The sequence below is a fragment of the Staurois parvus genome, unplaced genomic scaffold, assembly GCF_062004578.1.
Source record: "Staurois parvus isolate SC_StPar_1 unplaced genomic scaffold, SC_StPar_1.0 ptg000154l, whole genome shotgun sequence".
In the NCBI taxonomy this organism is placed as follows: Eukaryota; Metazoa; Chordata; class Amphibia; order Anura; family Ranidae; genus Staurois; species Staurois parvus.
The window spans coordinates 172,032-191,611 of NW_028317950.1; the positions used below are offsets into that span (position 1 = coordinate 172,032).

General features: G+C 44.3%; 1 protein-coding gene across 2 annotated transcripts in view; it reads right to left on the reverse strand.

The window, feature by feature from the left end:
- Window positions 1–10,633: 10,633 nt before the first annotated feature.
- Window positions 10,634–19,580, reverse strand: part of LOC149463402 (heat shock factor protein 3-like) — a 112,174-nt gene continuing 103,227 nt past the window's right edge. Inside the window, exon 13 of one of the 2 annotated variants that reach the window (XM_089674895.1) lies at window positions 10,634–15,878. In XM_089674895.1, the coding sequence (XP_089531021.1) occupies window positions 15,586–15,878 (293 nt within the window). In that variant the 3' untranslated portion in view covers window positions 10,634–15,585. The remainder of the gene's footprint in view (window positions 15,879–19,580) is intronic. The other variant, XR_016312403.1, reaches the window with a different exon arrangement.

Consider the following 19,580-nt stretch of genomic DNA (forward strand, 5'->3'; position numbering starts at 1 on the left):
TTACAAAAGTATCTCCAAAAGCCTTGATGTTCATGTGTCCACGGTAAGACAGACTGTCTACAAATGGAGAAAGTTTAGCACTGTTGCTACTCTTCCTAGGCGTGGTCATCCTGTAAAAATGACTGCAAGAGCACAGCGCAGAATGCTGCATGAGGTAAAGAAGAATCCCAGAGTGTCAGCTAAAGACCTACAGAAATCTCTGGCACATGCTAACATTTTTGTTGACACATCTACAATAAGGAAAACATTAAACAAGAATGGAGTACATGGGAGGAAACCACGGAGGAAGCCATTGCTGTCCAAAAAGAATATTGCAGAATATTTGAAGTTTGAAAAAGAGCACCTGGATGTTCCACAGCACTACTGGCAAAATATACTGTGGACAGATGAAACCAAGATTGAATTTTTGGGAAGAACACACAACACTATGTGTGGAGAAAAAAAGGCACAGCGCACCAACATCAAAATCTCATCCCCGCTGTAAAACATGGCGGAGGGAGCATCATGGTTTGGGGCTGCTTTGCTGCCTCAGGGCCTGGACGGATTGTTGTCATTGATGGGAAAATGAATTCCAGAGTTTATCAAGACATTTTGCAGGAAAACGTACGACCATCTGTCTGCCAACTGAAGCTCCGCAGAGGATGGGTGATGCAACAGGACAATGACCCAAAGCATACAAGTAATCCAACAAAACTGGAGTGGCCCAGTCAGAGTCCTGACCTCAACCAGATTGAAATGCTGTGGCGTGACCTTAAGAGAGCGATTCACACCAGACATCCCAAGAATATTGCTACACTGAAACAGTTTTGTGAAGAGGAGTGGTCTAAAATTACTCCAGATTGTTGTGCAGGTCTGATCTGCAACTACAGGAAACGTTTGGTTGAGGTTATTGCTGCCAAAGGAGGGTCAACCAGTTATTAAGTCCAAAGGTTCACATACATTTTCCTCCCTGCACTGTGAATGTTTACATGTTATGTGCAATTAAACCATGGCAATATCTAATGTTTGTGTAGTATTATGTTCAGCAGACTGTGTTCTATTGTTGTGACTTAGATGATGTTCAGAGCACATTTTATGCCCAATTCATGCAAAACTCCACGTAATCCCAAGGGGTTCACATACTTTTTCTTGCAACTGTATATGCTATGTTCTTTTTATTTTTTTTTTTGTTTGCAGCCCGTGGAATGAATAAACAAATTAGAAGAAATCTCTGCCAGAAAAAGTGTGTGGTATGCCCACTATTAGAATATACCTCCCTGCATCCACCCACTTCTAATGGTGGGCACACATTAGGTCACACAGTAACACATACGCCAGTTCCAAGATTGTACAAATGTGTAAATAGTGGCACGCCTGAATAAAAATTGTCCACGTATAAGTGGTACCCCATATGGAAAAAAGGATGACACCAAGTCCCAAACTATCTTGCCACTGCTCCCCATGTAGTCTGGCCATCCGGGCAGGCTCCACGTGACTATCTTTTCCCTCGTAAATCCGAAACTTATAAGTATAGCCTGTTGTCCTCTCACAGGTCTTCTACATCTTGACCCCATATCTGGCACGCTTGCAGGGGAGAAATTGTTTGAATGCAAGGCGGCCAGAAAAATGAATGAGTGACTCCTCAACGCAGATGTTTTGCTGGGGAGTATAGACATCTGCAAATTTTAGGTTAAGGTGATTTGCGAGGGGCTGAATTTTGTGGAGCCGGTAAAATTCAGGGTTACCCCGAGGATGACAGAGTGTATTGTCGTTGAAATGCATAAAACACATTATACTCTTATATCTATGCCTGGCCATGGCAGCAGAGAACACGGCATATGATGAATCGGGTCTGCGGACCAACACAACCGCAATTCATTTCTTTTAGTAATGCCCATGTTGAGGGTTAGGCTCCAAAAAAATTTAAATTTGAAAACCGTAATGAGTTTCCATGCGACTGGTCTGGCAAGGTTTGAATTCGGGTTGGCGGCAATAAATTGTTGTGCATATAAACTGCTTCCATCCACAATCAACGCATACAGATATTCCGTGAAAAACAGCTCCAAAAATCAAGGAGGTATGTGAAAGACCAGGATGTACTAGACCGCTCGTACTTGCCAGTTCACCAAAAGGTAGAGGGGCACTAGTACTGGCACTCTGCTGCATATGAGAATCATCAAAATTTACCGGCAAGTGCTAACAGAGATCAGGCCTGATTCTGCGAACACTGCGGTTTTGTGTGCACTGTATCAAGTGACAGTGACCTACTGACTCTGCACTTGGTGGGGGAGAAGGGGGGGGTAAGCGTAGGGGCTAAACGCAGGTGTTGGCAGGTGCCAGGGCTGATCCCGCTAACGCTGCATTTTTGGGGACGCTATACTAATGTGAACGCTGGTATAGTGCTGATCTGATCAAAGATATTGACCCGTTCAGACACTATACTAGCAATGGAGGTTTATTGTACATGAGCGTGCTCCTGGCAATCAAGGGGTTAAATGTGATGACTGGTGTACTGACGGGCAATCTGACGCTATCTGGGAGGGGTGTGAAAACCACGGGAGCGCAAATCACGTATATATATGTGATTTTGCGTACCCATGCCGCCCTGTAGCAGTATTTCTGCTGTAGGGTGGTCAGGAAGCGGTTACAGAAGAGGTTTGTGTTACAGCGCTGCGTTACTTTAACTTACAATTTTGCGGTCATGCAACACTGCACCCAAATTAAATTTACATCCTTTTTTCCCACAAATTGAGCTTTCTTTCAGTGGTATTTGATCGCCTGTGCGTTTTAAATTTTTTGCGCTATAAAAAAAAAGGCTGACAATTTTGATAAAAAAAAACTATATTTTGGACTTTTTGCTATAAAACATGTCCAGTAAAAAAAATTAAAAAATCAAATTTTGTCACAAAAATTTCATCCAAAATGCATTCTGCGACATGTCTTTGCTAAAACAAAATCCCAATACGTGTAAAGTAATTGGTTTACATGAAAGTTATAGCGTTTACAAATGGCGGGAAAGATGCTGGGATTTTTAATTTTTTTTATACTAATAATGGCGGCGATCAACGACATATGGCGGCGATCAGCGACTTATGGCAGGACTGCGGTACTGCGGTGGACATTTTGACACTGGGGGGGAACTGACTTGGGGTCACGGACATCCCCAGTGACACCAATACAGTGATCAGTGAAAAAAAAAATCCACTGACAATGTACTAATGGCACTGGGGAGGAAGGAGACGACTGAGTGCTGTAATAACATGAAAAGTGCTTCAACAAAGTATTAGTTTAAGGGTGTGCACACTTATGCAACCATATTATTTTAGTCTTTTATTTTTACTTCCCTCCACCAAAAATATTTCAGTATGTTTTTCAACTGAGTTGTACAGTTTATAGGTCACATTAAAGGTGGACATTTTTCAGAAATTATTTTTATTTGTCTCATTTTCTTACATCACAGAAACCTGACTTTTTTGGAGGTAGGTCGACTTTTTTATATCCACTGTATATATTCATGAGAATTGCTATGTGCTCAATCTTAGTACAGTCTACCTCCAGGCTTGGCCTGGGGAGGTAATGCTTAAGTGCAGGAAAGGTTTGACTAGGCCTCAAGCCTAGAAGGGGCCTCACATGCTGATTGAGGAGAATGAGAGAAGCTGGATGGCTACTGGAGGTACCTGGTACTAGAATGTACCTAAGGGGCAAGTCTGTCTGACCTATTGAAGATCACATGACTATCCATATTTAGCTGTTCCTCTAATAACCAGTGCTTGTGCTCCTATTGATTCTGCACTGTGAAATACTGAAAGGGTCTGGTGAGTCTGGAGTTCTTTTCTAATGTAGTTTTGACATGAATGTTCTAAACCCTACGTCCTATCTCCCAGTTATGAAGTTCCCCAATAAAGAATTCAAAGATGTACTTAAACTGACTGGCACCCAACTTTTCTTTGATCGCACATCCCTTCACTGGCCTAGGATCTGCCCGAAAACAAAATGTCAGCCTTCCCTGCCTTTAAGGGTCCACGCTACGCCTCTGGGGGTCAGGGGGGTGCTGTACTTATTTTTAGGGGAACTAATTGTGGCTTAAAGTACAAAAGAGAGCTTGGATGTTATCCAATTTCCTCAAAATGTATACAATAGAAGACTCTATGCCAACATATTATAAAAATCTCAGGTTGTTTGGTAAAACAGACTAAAGATTATTAACATTTAAAGGAGAACTCTGGGCAAAAAGTTTTTACATGTTCTTGTTGCTTATCTCCTGTCTTCCCTCAATATGTAATCCATATTCTTGTTATCTGAGTAGTTGTTCTGAAATAGCCTGGGTATTTTTAAATCAAACCCTTAATTCCCATTGGTTTCCTTCTAGTAAGACCGATCACTGCTATGCCTCCTATTCCCACAGACACCGGTCTTGGTACGTCCCATCTGTAGTTCTGTTCTCCAGCAAGCTGGAATGTATTTCCATCCCTGCTTGTTGCAGTGGGCGGACCAGGATACACAGACTGCCGGTCTGTACCGTCCATGGAGGTGGTGTCCTAGGAATGACAGCTCACCTGGGCTGCTCTGAAAGGCTGCATCCAAGGGAGTCTGTAACCCATGCTGCCTGCACATTGGGGTAGCATCACAGCTGGCTCAGAATCCTCTGTTTGCTGTACCATCCGAAGACCAGCTTTCGGAAGACCAGCTTTCCGGTTCTGGTAGCCGCTGCCCAATGTCCCCCAGTGAAATCACTGGTTGCTAGGACCACCTGGTATCTAGCAACCAGTGATGTATATGCAAAGCCACAGAATTCACAGCCAGGAGGCTCCATCTTTATTCTACTGAGCTGCTCCACCTCCTCCATTGTCCGCCCTGCTTACCATGACTATGGAAGAGTCTGACAGCTGTGAGTGATTAGGGGAGCCAGGAAGAGAGAGACAGAGGATGGCATTCTGTGCTGGAGGAACAAGAGTGCAACTAGAGATGGGGGGCAGCCTGAGCAGAGCAAACATTCTACACTGGCAGACCTGCAATATCCTCCATGAAAATTCTGCCTCCGCTGCTGTTCTGCACCAACAGCCCTTCTCCGCCTTTACTGACAACAGAGTACGGGAAAGGCTGACAGGCTTTAGTGATCACTTTGCTTCGTCTCCTTGGGCTGTGAGCTGAGCAATTGGAGCCAGTCAAGCCTTTATATGTAGTGGCATTGAGAGTCTCGTCCCCCCCCCCTTCTTTCTCTCTCCCTCTTTCTCTCTCTCCCTCTCTGAATAACTTTTGGCATGTTTTATGAAACAACCTGAAATTTTCACAATTTGTTGGTACATGTAGAGTAGGCTTCACTAAATGGTGGACTGTGGTCCGTACACAGACCAAGTGATAGTGATAGTTCAGTCCGAACCTCGGCCGCACCACCCAGCAGCCTGAGAGGACTCCTTTCCTCCCACCACTGCAGAATGTTAAGGATTACTGTCCTGCAGAGGGTGGGAGAAATCGCAAGATGGACGGGGACCTGGACCCCCCACATGCACCCGGCCACCGCAGCAGAGCAGGTGGAAAGAATGGAAGGTCTACAGGGAAGCAGCAGTTGCCCTCCCCCTGAATACACTTGTCGCCACTGAACCCACAGCAAGGAGAAACCGAATCCCCTCCCCCCCACATTCACTCACCTGTCACCGCTGTTGAAGTCACAGCAGAGTGGGTTGGAGGAAAGTAAGGTCTACAGGAGTATGTCCAACCTCTTCCTCCCAATGCACTCGTCCACCACTGAACCCACAGTAAGGAGGAGGGCGGGAGGCAAGGAGCCTAGTGGCAGCAGCAGGTGTGCGCACCCAAAAGAGGAGTCTACCCTGCCACTCTCCATGCCCTCCACAACACTGAGTTAAGCTAGGGGAAGATTATGGGGGGGCTGTGATGTCAGAGAGGGAGCTGTGATATGGGGGGCTGTGAAGTGAGGGGGGGGGGAGCTGTGAGGGGTGCGCTCTGATTTGAGTGGCTGTGACAGAGGGGAATTGTAATACTTGGGGAGCTGTGATGTGATAGGAAGAATCTGTGATATGGGGGCTGTGATGTGATATAGGGGGCTGTGATGTGAGAATGGGGAGCCGTGATGAGAATGGGGGGGTGCTGTAATATGAAGGTTTGTGAGAGGGGGCCAATAATGTGAGAGGGAGAAGCTGTGGTATGGGGGGCTGTGATGTGATAAGGGGAAGCTGTGATGCGGGAGGGGGAGCTGTGCTATGCCGGGCTGTGATATGAGAAGGGGGAGCTTTGATGTGAGATGTGGAGCTGTGATATGGTGGGCTGTGATGTAAGATGGGGGAGCTGTATTATGGGTGGGCTGTGATGTGATATGGGGGGCTGTAATGTGAAAGGGGGGCTGTGATATGAAGGGTTTGTGATGTGAGGAGGGCTGTGATGTCAAGAGGGGGTGAGCTGTGATGTGGGGGGTTGTGATTGCAAAGGGGACTGTGATGTGAGGGAGGGGTCTATGATTGCAAGGGGGATGTGATGTAAGCGTGGCTATAATGTTGGGGGCTCTGATGTGAAAGGGGGTTGTGATGTAAAGAGGAGTGTGACTGGAAAAGGGGGACTGAGGACATTAATTGAAAAGGGGCTGTGACGTTAAAGACCTGAGTCATAGAAGAAAAATGAGATTCAGACCTCTGCAGAAAGAAAGTATTAAAAACTGGACCTCCGTGAATTTTAATTCAGTACCCGTGATGTAGATTCTTGTATTGTGTGAAGTTTGGGGGAGATTGGTAAATATCTAACCTCTTTTTTGTACGTTAAACCACATTAAGCCCCCTAAAAAACAAGCTTAATGTCCCCCATTTTCTTTGTGGAAGGCTGAAATCTATGAAACTTCTAGGACATGTTTGGGATGTGGAGAACTTGGGCTGTGCAAAGTTTCAAGTCAATTGATTGAGATTTAGGCACATTATGGTATGTTAGGCTCTTTTTCCATTAAGCTGTTCACATTAAATGTTTTAGCACTGTAAAATATAGTTTAATGTGAATAACTTTTGGTGTGATTTACCAAATGATCTGAGATTTTCAGAATATGTTGCCATTGATAGAGTCTTCTAATGTGTGAAGTTTGGGGGAAATTGGTCAACATCTAAGCTCTTATGTGTAAGTTAAGCTACATTAAGCTTTCTAAAAAACAAGCTTAATGTCCCCCATTTTCTTTGTGGAAGGCTGAAATCTAGGAAACTTCTAGGGCATGTTTGGGATGTTAAGAACTTGGGCTGTGCAAAGTTTCAAGTCAATTGATTGAGATTTAGGCAGTTTATTACACGTTAAGCTACATTAAGTCATTTTCACATTAAATGTTTTAGTCTATCCCTGGTGATTTAGTTTTAAAACCCCAAGTGAATTTTCATGCCTTTTTTGTTTGTTTATAAACATGTCAATGTTATAACTACTGATGGAGCTTTGGCTGGAAATGTATTTTTCTCTTTCCGCTTCCTTCCCTTACACTGCAGTGCCCTGTGCTGGCAGACCTGGGTAACATCCACACCCTCAGCAACAGTGTTCCCACACGCACTTTCATTGCAGAAAAAGGGTAGAGAGCATTTTTAACCATGTCTTTTACATTAATGAGTGCACCTCGTCTAAATGTGGGCCCTATTAGACTACACTGTTATATTTCTGCATATATACATATGTATGTGTGCGCATGTGTTAAAAAAGTGTGTTAACTTTTTTAAGAACCCTCGCAAGTTAAATGACGAATTCGGTTCACAACAGCAAAACACAAACCAGCCGATGCATTTTGGGGGGAATTTGACCCCCAAAATGCATTTGCTGGTTTGTGTTTTGCTGTAGTGAACCAAATTCATCATTTAAATTGCGACAGTTCTTAAAAAAGTTTTCCCCTAAATTCCCCCTTCAAGGCTAAAAACTGATTTTATATATAATATATATATATATATACACACACACAAATATATATATATAAAAGTGCAAAAGGCAGGTGTGAAAAGAAGGCCCAACACTGCAAATATTGACTCTTTGCTAAAACTGAATGTACTTGTCAGTAAAAGCCTTTGACACTTATGAAATGCTTGTAAAGTAATCATACTTCAGTATATCATATTATCAGCTGACTAAAGATCTAAAAACACAAGCAGCAGACTTTGTGAAAATAAATATTCGTGCCATTCTCAAAACCTCTGGCCAGGGCGGTAGGTACACAGTCTTTGAATGAACTCGGCAGGAAGGTTGTTCCAAACATCTTGGAGAACTAACCACAGATCTTCTGTGGATATAGGCTGCCATCTTCTGTCCCTTCATGTAATCCATTTGAAGAAATGCAACCCCAAACTTGTCAGGAACCTCCACCATGCTTTACTGTCGGCTGCAGACACTCCTTTTTGCGCTGCTCTCCGGCGCTTCAAACTGCCTCCTGCTACAGCCAAATATTTCACATTTTGACTCATCAGTCCAGACCATCTGCTGCCATTTTTCTGCACCCCAGTTCCTATGTTTTCATGCATACTGTAGGTAACTTGCTTAGCCTTGTTTCCATGTTGAAGGTATGGCTTTTTGGATGCAATTCTTCCATGAAGACCACTTCTGGCCAGACTTCTCCATACAGTAGATGGGTGTACCTGGGTGCTACTAGTTTTCACCAGTTCTGTGCTGATGGCACTACTGGCATCTTCAGATGTGAAAGGGAAGAAAGCATGATGTGTCATTCATCTGCTGCATTGCGTTCCCTTGACTGACCACTGCGGCTATGGTACTCAGTATTGCCCGTTTATTTATGCTTCTGCAAAAGAGCTTGAACAGCACATCTTGTAACCCCAGTCTACTTTAAAATCTTTGCCTGGGAGAGACTTTGCTGATGTAGTATAAACTACCTTGTGTCTTGATAATGGGCTCAGTCTTGCCATGGTGTATGACCTGTGGCATGAAACGGTTTTCCACAACCTTACCTTAGTGGTCTTAAATACAGAATGTTTTCATCTATTGCTCTGAGAAAGGGAGTTCGTCTCCCGAAACGCATTAGCACTTTACGCAAGGACCCATACTGTCCACGATTGGCATCCTTTGACTTCTTGTCTCAGTTATGACCTTTTTGGCTTGTGAGTATGTTTTTGCTATTTTAAATAAATTTCACATTAATGCGGTAATGCACAAGGAGAACGTGTGCCCTGTTTTGTTCTTTTCTGACGGGACTGTCCATAATTTTAGACAGTCTTGAGGCACCTCATTCTAAAATATGAAAAACTATTGTAATAGTTTTATATAACACAGCAACATCCACACATGTAGGACCCCCAACATTAGAGGTGATTTATTCTAACAAAGCAAATACACTTTTGCACACTGGTACTGGCTAGTATTCCAGTGTTTCTCTTTTCCCTCAGTTTTTATCCATCACTTAGCTAATGTGACCCCAGCACTGATGGAGGAGCAGGGGAGGGTCAAACTAGGATGCTGCGCAGGCAGCTGACATCCTCCTTATCAATTGATGGTGCCATTGATTGTCAGCACGCCGGAGGCTAGAAGGTCGTAATGGTGCACAATGAAACTTGTGGCTTTGTTTAACTAAAAGGCCGGCTTGTTCCACCCGCTGGCTTGTATACAAGTTTTGGGCAATTTTTGGACATTTTGCCAAGGCACCCCAGAAGAAACCTCAAGGCACCCTGGTTGAGAAAGACTGTTCTAGATCACTATAACCCACAAAAGTTTTGACTAGCACCAGAACAATAAGCCCTTGTTCACAGTGCAGAAAAAGAGTCAAGAAACAAACGACCAGTGACTAAAAGTGCAAGTGAAGCTCTTACACCAGCCTTATGGTGAACATTCCATGAAGAAATTGTGTTTACAAATGGCATGGGTGGTTTATGGGGGGCAGGAAGATGTCCAACGATGACGTAAGAAGTGGGTAGCCCAAAAGGATGGATGCAAATGTAGAAAATTAAAAAGGTTATGGGAATCTGTTCGGAGGAAAAGACCTTAACCTCCTGAGGATGTTGAATGCAAGAGATAGGGCCTAAAAAAACCAAGAGAGTTTGTAGGATGCATTTCTTATATCCAGCTCCTCTCTCCCTGCTGCTGCTATTAGTAGTGTTGCACCGCTATTGGTGCCGATACTAAGCATCTGCACAGGTACCAATGCAAATGCTCCGATACCTGAAACCGATACCTTTGCGGTGCGATTTGAGCCCATACAAAATGAATGGGCTCAAATCGCACTGCAAAGAATTGCACGTGATGTGAACTGAAAAGGCGGTTTCCCTGCAGGTGCAGTGAGATTTACGTAATTCATTTTGTATGGCTCAAATCGCTCTGCTAATCTCACCGCACCCACAGGGAAACTGCATGTGATTTGGACAAGAATCGTACTGCATTCCTGTTCAAAACACATGCGATTCTTTGCAATGCAATTTGAGCTCATTCATTTTGTATGGGCTCAAATCGCACAGCACGTACTTAAGCACAAGTGTTGGTATGTACTCACCGATCACAAAAAAAGGTTTCAGTGCAACCCATACCTACTAGCAATTACTGGCTGACAAAACGACACCCGGGAATTGCTTTGTATTACACAGGAGTGTCCATCACAATGCATTAATTTTTTGCTAATGCATTAATTAGCTATGATGTTTTCTCTATTTGTTTTGTTACCTTTCTTTGATTTCGTCATTTTAAACAAGACCAATTAGAGAATTTTTTTTTTTTTATTTGCATTTTTACAACTTTTTTAAAAACACACAGAAAATGCATTTTTCATCATTCACTCCTTTTTTGCCTATAGATTCTACAGAAAATGAAATAATATTTTGCAAAAACAATCTTTTAAGAGAAACTATGAAACTAAACCTCCTTTACAGTCGAGGAAGCTGCCATCTTTGCCTGTGTTTGATCTGCAGATGTCATGGTGCTGTACATGTGATCAGTTATGACACCAGTCATTTTATGGCTTGACAGTTTGGTAGAGAGCACAAGCCAAGGTGACAATTGTCATTCACGGCTTGCCTTCAATGTGACCGATTTGGAAAACAGTGAAATCAACGGCTTAAAGAGTAATGCAGGCCATAGATGGTTTGTTTAATCGGCCGATTTTTTTCGCACCGTTAGTGGGGCAATGTCATCGGCCGACTTTTCCGGTTCCTCTTCATTTCTTTTATCGGTCATGCTGGAAAATTTGTGAAAAACGGCCGAATTTCGCAATCACTGGTGGCAACAGAACGACCGATGTTTCGTTTTTTGGCCGATAAACGAACTGTCTATGGCCTGCATTAGTTTGCCTTTACCAAAAAGTTGCCTATACCTTTAAGGGACGTCTGTAGATGAAAGTGGTGCAGCTTTGACTACAGTTGAATAATGCCCTTGCTATAGGAGTAGGCCATTTATGTTCCTTAACCACTGGCCCTCCTGAGGATTCCGCCCCCCCCCCCCCCCCCCTTTCTGACCAGGCCATTTTTTGCAATACGGCACTACATTACTTTAACTGACCCAAATTAAATTTATGGCCTTTTTTTCCCCACAAATAGAACTTTCTTTTTTGGGGGTATTTGATCACCTGTGTGGTTTTAATTTTTTGCGCTATAAACAAAAAAACCAACAATTTAAAAGAAAAAAAAAACAATATTTTTGACTTTTTGCTATAAAACCTATCCAGTAAAAAAAAATTTTAAAAATCAAATTTTGGCATAAATGTAGGCCAAAATGTATTCTACTCCATGTCTTTGCTAAAAAAAAAATCCCAATGTGTATATTAACCAGTTGCCGACCGCAGATAGCCAAATGACGACTGGACTGCGGGCGGCCAGTTCTGGGAGGCCGTCATATGATGTCCTCCCAGAACGCGCTCTCCTACGGACACAGCTGATCACGTGATGTGGTAAAAGGCCAGTCACAGCGGCCTTTTACCACGTGATCAGCCGTGTCCAATGACACGCTGATCACAGGGAAATGCAATTGCCGGTTCTCGGCTGCACTTTCCTCACGCTGTCAGAGCATGAGGAAAGTACTGCCGAGAACCGGCAGTTGTCAGAGCAGGGATCGGCACCGATCACCAATGCCCTGATAATCGGTGCCCAGCAGTACCATCCACCAGTTCCACCCACATGTGCCCATAACTGCCACCCACCTGTGCCCATAAGTGCCACCCACCTGTGCCCACCAGTGCAGCCCAGCAGTGCCGCCAGTCATTACCATCCAGCAGTGCCGCCAGTCAGTGCCCAGCAGTTGCGCCAGTCAGTACCCGTCAGTGCCGACGATCAGTTACCATCATCAGCGCTGCCTATCAGTGCTCCCTAACAGTGCCACCTATCAGTGCCGCCTCATTAGTGCTGCCTATCAGTGCCGCCTCATTAATGCATATCAGTGAAGGAGAAAAATTAACTGTTGCAAAATTTTATAATCGAAACAAAGAATTTTTTTTTTTTTAATTTTTTGCTTTTTTTTTGTTTTTAGCGCAAAAAGTAAACCACCCAGCAACAAATAAATACCAGAGGAGCGGCGGGAGACCTGAATCATAGCTGCAGGTTGGATGCAATACTGTAGCAGTCTGGATTTGGCCTGCGGACCATGATTTGGAGACCCCTGGCATAAATGGAGAAAAAAGGAAGGTGTGACAAGTCAGAGAGACAATACTACATATGGTCTGTATGGACATATTGTACAACTGCTTCCGTACAGAACAGAAACCTGCCATAAGCTGAGCACAGACAGGCATTTTTTAGTTGTGTCAAAAGCAGTTTTCATGGAAGGAAGCACAATCTGTAGCATAATCAAACAATTTCTAGCTATTTTTTTTCCTAACAGACAACTAGCATTGGCAGGATAAAAAGGATGCAATGAAAGCCCCAGCAGGCTTTAAAGCCTTTCTTTAAAATACTTTTGTTTTGTAGGCAGATCCCTGCACAAACATGGTCATTAGGAAAATTAAAGCTGAATTACAGGAATTCAGCCACTTTGTATAAAATGCTGGCACACTTTGAGTTAAGTCCAAGGAGGAGCATGACATCTCCTGGACTTTTCTCTATTATTTATATCTGACAGTTTTATGGCTCTGCTGGAGCATATACTGACACTTAAAAGAGGCACACAAAGCAGATATGCCTGTCCCTCTCCTCTGCTGCCCATTCAGAGAAGAATAAGTGCACATAATAAACAGGCTTCTGTGATTGGGCAGGAGAGAGGGAAGGGTGGGCATAGCATGCTTAGGCCTGAGGTATCAACGCTGAGATCCTGGAATTACAGCAATAGCCATCTTCTGTGAGTGCAATACAACGGTCAGAGACTGGAGCTCAGTTATTTTTGAGTTTATTAAGTCAACAACTAAAAGAACTGTAGTTGATGACTTTTAATAAACACACATTCACCTGTCCTGGGGTCCAGTGGATGTGCTCAACTGCGCTGTCCCTTCTCTCCCTTTTCTCTCGCCAGCATCTCAGCTGTGGGCACATGTCCAGTGGGTGCCCACTGCACATGTACAAGTCGCGCTGAGCATCACGATTGGTCCGGCAGTCTTCTGGGACCTGTGAAGTGTCCCAGAAGACTGCGGGGGGAAGGAGGGGGGGCCAAACTTCTGGCTCATTTCATCGCAGCGAACGGAGCCAGAAGTGGGAGCAGGTACCTGTCAAAACCAAGTATCTGCTCCCCCCCCCGAAAAAAAACTATATTGCAGTGGAGGGGGGAAGGAGGCAAACAAGCAGACCTTCCACTTTTGAATGGAACTACGCTCTAACTCATAGTGTGTAATTCCTGGAATTCAGTTTTTAAATAGAATTGCATAGCAAACCTTATAAAAGCTGAAGTCTGCAACACTGAGGGGGTAATTTACTAAAACTAGAGAGCGCAAAATCTGGTGCAGCTCTCCCTAGAAACCAATCATCTTCCAGGTTTTATTGCCAAAGTTTAATTGAACAAGCTGAAGTCAGAAGCTGATTGGCTGCCGTGCACAGTTGCACCAGATGCTGAGTGCTCCAATTTGTAGTAAATCTACCCCTATATGTTTTTACATTTTAGCCCAGGTTCTTTGATGCGGCGCGGAATTCACAGCGTTCTATGTACGAATTCCACACCGCATCAGAATCGCACCCCGTTCCTGCAAACCGCTTCGGGTGTGTATGTTAAGTTAACAACACCCCGGACGTGGTCCGCAAAACGCGGTGCGATGTAGAGAGTCGGATCACATAGGTGTGAATACCCATGCGATCCGATTCTAGTGCGGACCCTAAAAAGGGTCCTGCACCTTTTTGGTGCGGGTGCAGTACGATTAGAGCCATACATAATGTATGGCTCCAATCGCACCACACTCAAATCGCATGTGATTTGCAGAGGAATGCGGTGCGAAATACCGCACCGCATATATGTGAGCCCGGGCTCAGGGTTTAATAACACTTTAAAAGGAGAACTACATCTAAAGAACAAAAAAAGTAATATATTGCAGTTATATAGTTTTTATTTTACTTTATTTTCACCTGGTAAACACTTCTCAGAGTGACACCACTCAGTGATTGCTTGTTTTTATAAAGGAGTAACGTTGCCATCCTAGGACAGGACACCTTCCCCTCTCCTCAGCTCCATAACATAGAGCAGGGGTGGGCAACTGTGGCCCTCCAGCTGTTGTAGAACTACAAATCCCATGAGGCACTGCAAAACTGACAGTTACAAGCATGACTCCCAAAGGCAGAGGCATGATGGAACTTGTAGTTCACCAACAGCTGGAGGGCCACAGTTGCCCACCCCTGACATAGAGGGAAGGTGTTTTGTAGTCCACAGAAAGAGATAGAAACAATATAATAAAGCGCAATCAGCAAAAAGAGGGAGCACAGAAGTTTCCCTGGCAGGATCAACATGATTTTTTTTTTTTATACTGATTGCGTGGCCTTTTAAAATCACACAAATAAAAATGCCCATGTGCACCCAAGCCTTTGGGTGTGTTTACATTCCCTATGGCTTACACCAAGGTTGGGACCATGATACCGCAAGCAAGGGTGCCTAAGGGTCAATTCACACTACATGCATTTCAGTTGATTTCTTTCTGCATCCAAAATGCACAGAAAGTAGGTGATATGGTGGTCAGTGTCATAGTTCACATCAGTGCCTGCAGTTCCAATGCGTTCCAGTTCCAGAAAAAAAAAAGTAGAACAGGCTGCATTTTTCCTGCACAGAACTGTACTGGAATGCAGTTACATAGTTAGTCTGGCTGAAAAGAGACAAAAGTCCATCCAGTTCAACCATAAAAAAAAAAGTTATAATCCTATACCCACAGTTGACTCAGAGGACGGCAGTAAAATGCAAAACGCACCAAAACCGCACATGTCCCTATTTCAATTCAATAAAAGGCAAGGGGGAAAAAATTAGCTGTAATGCATAAAAAACGCACTGGAACGTGCCAAAAACACGTAAAAACCGTGCATGCAAAAACGCATCGGGACTGCATTTCTATAGTGTGAACCGGCCCTAAAAGAAGTTCTCCTCCGCCTTCATCATGGTATTTTGTTACTTTTTAATGTTCAAAGAAGTAGCAGTGCTGTAGAAATTGAGTAAAACACTTTACGTTTCCTATGACAGAACCTTACTGCATTACATACAAGCTCCGAGTGAGAATAGTTCATGCTGAATTGAGTCTTGGTAGGACAGCTACAGTCCTCACAATCAAAATTCCTCGACTTCTTTGGCTTCATCGATAAGTTTGGTAACAGGGCTAAGGCTGAAAAAAGGTAAAAGATCCTGAGGGCCACTAAAATCTTCCACCAGCAGGTCTGGCTCCTTGCTGGAGCTACACCCTGGAACATTGTCATTCTGCATTGATGAACTGCCTACGTATGCATCGTCTCCCATCGTGGCCAGCAAATTAGCTGGGTCTAGCATGTCGGCTCCATAGTCGCTGGAAGGGAGATCAAACAGGGAGAGCAGAGGGTTTCCTGTGTACTGCATCAGCTGCTTCTCTGAAAAATAAAAGAAACACACACAATGTTAACCTGTTGTCTAGTATAGTCAACGGTCTCATCATTTCTCTAACCCCTTGCCCTCTAGAGGATTTCCCCCCCTTCCTGACCAGGCCATTTCTTGAGTTACAGCGCTGCTTTACTTTAACTGATAATTGCGCGGTCATGCAACGCTGCACCCAAATTAAGTCTACATCATTTTTTTTCCCACGAATCGAGCTTTCTTTTGGTGGTATTTGATCGCCTGTGTGTTTATTTTTTGCGCTATACAAAAAAAAAAAAAAGACAATTATGAGAAAAAAGACAATATTTTTGACCTTTTGCTATTAAACATGTCCAGTAAAGTAAAAAAAAAAAAAAAAAAAAAATCAAATTTCGTCCTAAATTTAGGTAAAAATGTATTCTTGTACGTCTTTGCTACAAAACAATCCCAATACGTGTAAATTAATTGGTTTACGTGAAAGTTATAACATCTACAAATGGCGGTATATATATTGGGATTTTTTTTTTTACTTTAGTGGTGATCAGCGACTTATTACGGGATTGTGGCGGGCATTTTGACACTGCGGGGAACTGACTTGGTGTCACTCAAAGCCAGTGACGAGGGAGCGAGAGCGGGGCTATGTCCCACTGTCTGTGTCAATGGACGCAGACAGCAGGGCTCAGGAGCGAAAACGCACAAGCCATAGAAAGTGGAAGCCAATCGAAGCGAATGGGGGCACTGGATAGAGAGGAGGAGCCCGGAGTGCCAGTCAGGGACCTCCATTGCACAGAGCAGCCAAGTATGAACCTGTTTGTTATTTATAAAAAAAAAATAAATTAAAAAAATGTATGTTTAACCACCTCCCGCCCACCATATAGTAATATGACGGATGCAAGGTGGTTCTCTCGTTCTGGGAGGACGTCATATGACGTCCTCCCATTCTCACCGCGCATGTGCGGCTCAGGGAGCGCGTAGTGTGGTGATCAGCGGTGCGCTGTGTCCCTCGGACACAGCGGATCACCGATCACAGAAAGAGCCAAAGATGTCGGCTCGGTCATGTGATCAGCTGTGTCCAATCACAGCTGATCACATGTAAATAGGGAAAAGCCAGTTATCGGCATTTCTCTCCTCTCCAGCTGTCACGCTGACAGCTCGAGAGGAGAGGAGAGCCGGTAATCGGCTTTCCGCGGAGGGGACATGTACACTGATCATCACAGCACTGATGATCAGTGTGCCCTGATGATTAGTGTAGCCCCAGCAGTGCCACCTGTCAGTGTCCATCAGTGCCTTGTGTCAGTGCCTCGTGCCAGTGCCCATCAGTGCCATATCAATGCCACTAATCAGTGCCTACCAGTGCACATCAATGCCACATATCAGTGCCCATCTGAGCTGCCTTTCAGTCTCAGTCACCCAACAGTGCCAGTCAGTGCCACCTATCAATGCCAATCAGTGCCACCTATCAGTGCTGCCAATCAGTGCCGCCTAACAGTTCTGCCTATCAGTGCCATGTATCAGTGCCATGTATCAGTGCCATGTATCAGTGCCATGTATCAGTGCCATGTATCAGTGCCATGTATCAGTGCCATGTATCAGTGCCATGTATCAGTGCTGCCTTTCAGTGCCCATCAGTGATGCCTGTCAATGCCCATCAGTGCCACCTACCAGTGCCTCCTCATCAGTACCCATCAGTGCCACTTATCAGTGTCCATCAGTGCAGCCTATCAGTGCCCATCACTGCAGCCTCATTAGCGCATATCAGTGAAGGAGAAAAATCACTTATTTACAACATTTTAAAACAAAAACTAAGAAAAAACTTTTTTTAAAAAAAAATTTCAGTGGTTTTTGGTTTAAGAAAAAATAAAAAACCCAGAGGTGATTAAATACCACCAAAATAAAGCTCTATCTGTCACAAAAAAATTATAACAATTTCAAATGGGTACAGTGTTGCATGACCGCGCAATTGTCATTCAAAGTGCAACAGCGCTGAAAGCTGGAAATTGGCCTGGGCAGGAAGGGGGTATAAGTGCCCTGTAGGCTAGCGGTTAAACAACCACTTTAACTGTGTGCGCAAGTCCTCATGCACACTGGATGTTTTTATAACTGCAGTTTTGGGCATTTTCTTCTACAGCCAGTACACTCCCCAGCATATTATCCTATGTGTCCATGCACACATGGGCCGTAATCAGCGTTTTTTGGCTGGAAAAAACCTCCAGAACTAGTGGGTTTCTAGAGGAGTTTTTTTTATCTGCAAAAATACTCTAATACTGAAAAACGCGGCAAAACCGGAGTTTTTGGATTTGTTTGGAGCAAAAAAACCACGCTAAAAAAACGCGGCTAAACGCTAATGCAAACACGCTGAAAAACCTGCGTTTTTAACGTGACGCTTTACAGCTAACACTCCCACTGTTATTATAACGTCCCGTGTGTATGGAGACTAACAATGAGTGGAGTACGCTGCTTTTACTTACAAATCTGACTGTTTCCCCCTACTTTTCAGGGAGAAGAAACAGCCAGATTGCTGTTCACCGTGTTTGTAAATACAGAACTTTGTGTGTGATTGGGCACAGCTGATCAGCAGGCTTCAGCTGAGATCATTGGGTGAAACATGCTGCCAAACTTGTGCTGTCACAGGTCAGTAGGTGGTAGTGGGGGGGGGGGGGGGGGGGCGAATACGTTCCCCAAACCTGGGAGCAAGCTGGCAATGTGCATGTACATTGCCATTCCTGTACCTGCAGTTTATTTACTGCGAACGGCCAGCAGATGGTTAATTAAGCCCTGCTGTCAGAAACAGGCCCTTGAAGACAGAAGGCACTGCATACTGCATTCTCATTGCAAGTCAGAGAGAAGAAGCCACTGATTGCAGTATCAGAACATTCCATCACCTAGCAATCTATCATAATCACGAATGGCCAGAAAGATCCCCTGTCTGATGGTGGCTTTATAGTCCCAGCCCCCCGGACATCGTCACGAAAGCAAGCTCGGAACATGGAGTCACACGGGGGTGACTACTGAACCCCATTGCCATGTCATATATTCCCCCTAGTGATACCAATTTTGGAGTGCCATTCCACCCACTGATGCCAGGGTATTTACCACTCCCAATGACCACTGCAACAGGGACATTTAACACCCATCCAAACACTATGATAAATAATGAACTGACCCTGTGTTTAAAAACATTGGGGATCCCTGGTACAGCTGGTAAAGCAGCCTTAGCCAGCATAAAATAGCCTGTCCCCTGCCAGCCTGGTGCAGAGAAGGACACTAGCTCTCTGTGTGGAAGCAGTAGTCAGAACTATGCTCCCCAATCAGCAGCAGGTGCACCTAAAGTGTTACTAAACCCACATCATTAAAAACGATCAATAAATGCTGTAATACATGCTGCCCCCCCTCCTGTCCATGTCCCCATTGCAGTTGGGGATTTTGCAGAGCAGTGTTGGCAGCTCTGCTCATGCTCCGTTTTCAGTTACTTTCTATACTGAGCATTATCTCATCACAGCTGAGCAGCCCATGTGACTAAAGAGTCACATGTGTGGGAGTATACACAGTGGTGAATGACAGCCCACTCCCTCCCTCATCCTCTATGCTCACTAACCAGCTAAACACAATGGAGGTGGGATATTACATGTTGATTGATGAAGGCTTCACCTCCCTGTTATTCTAAGACACAGGCTGGAGGGAAGTGACACAGCTTGTCACTGGCAGAAATCCGCCCACAC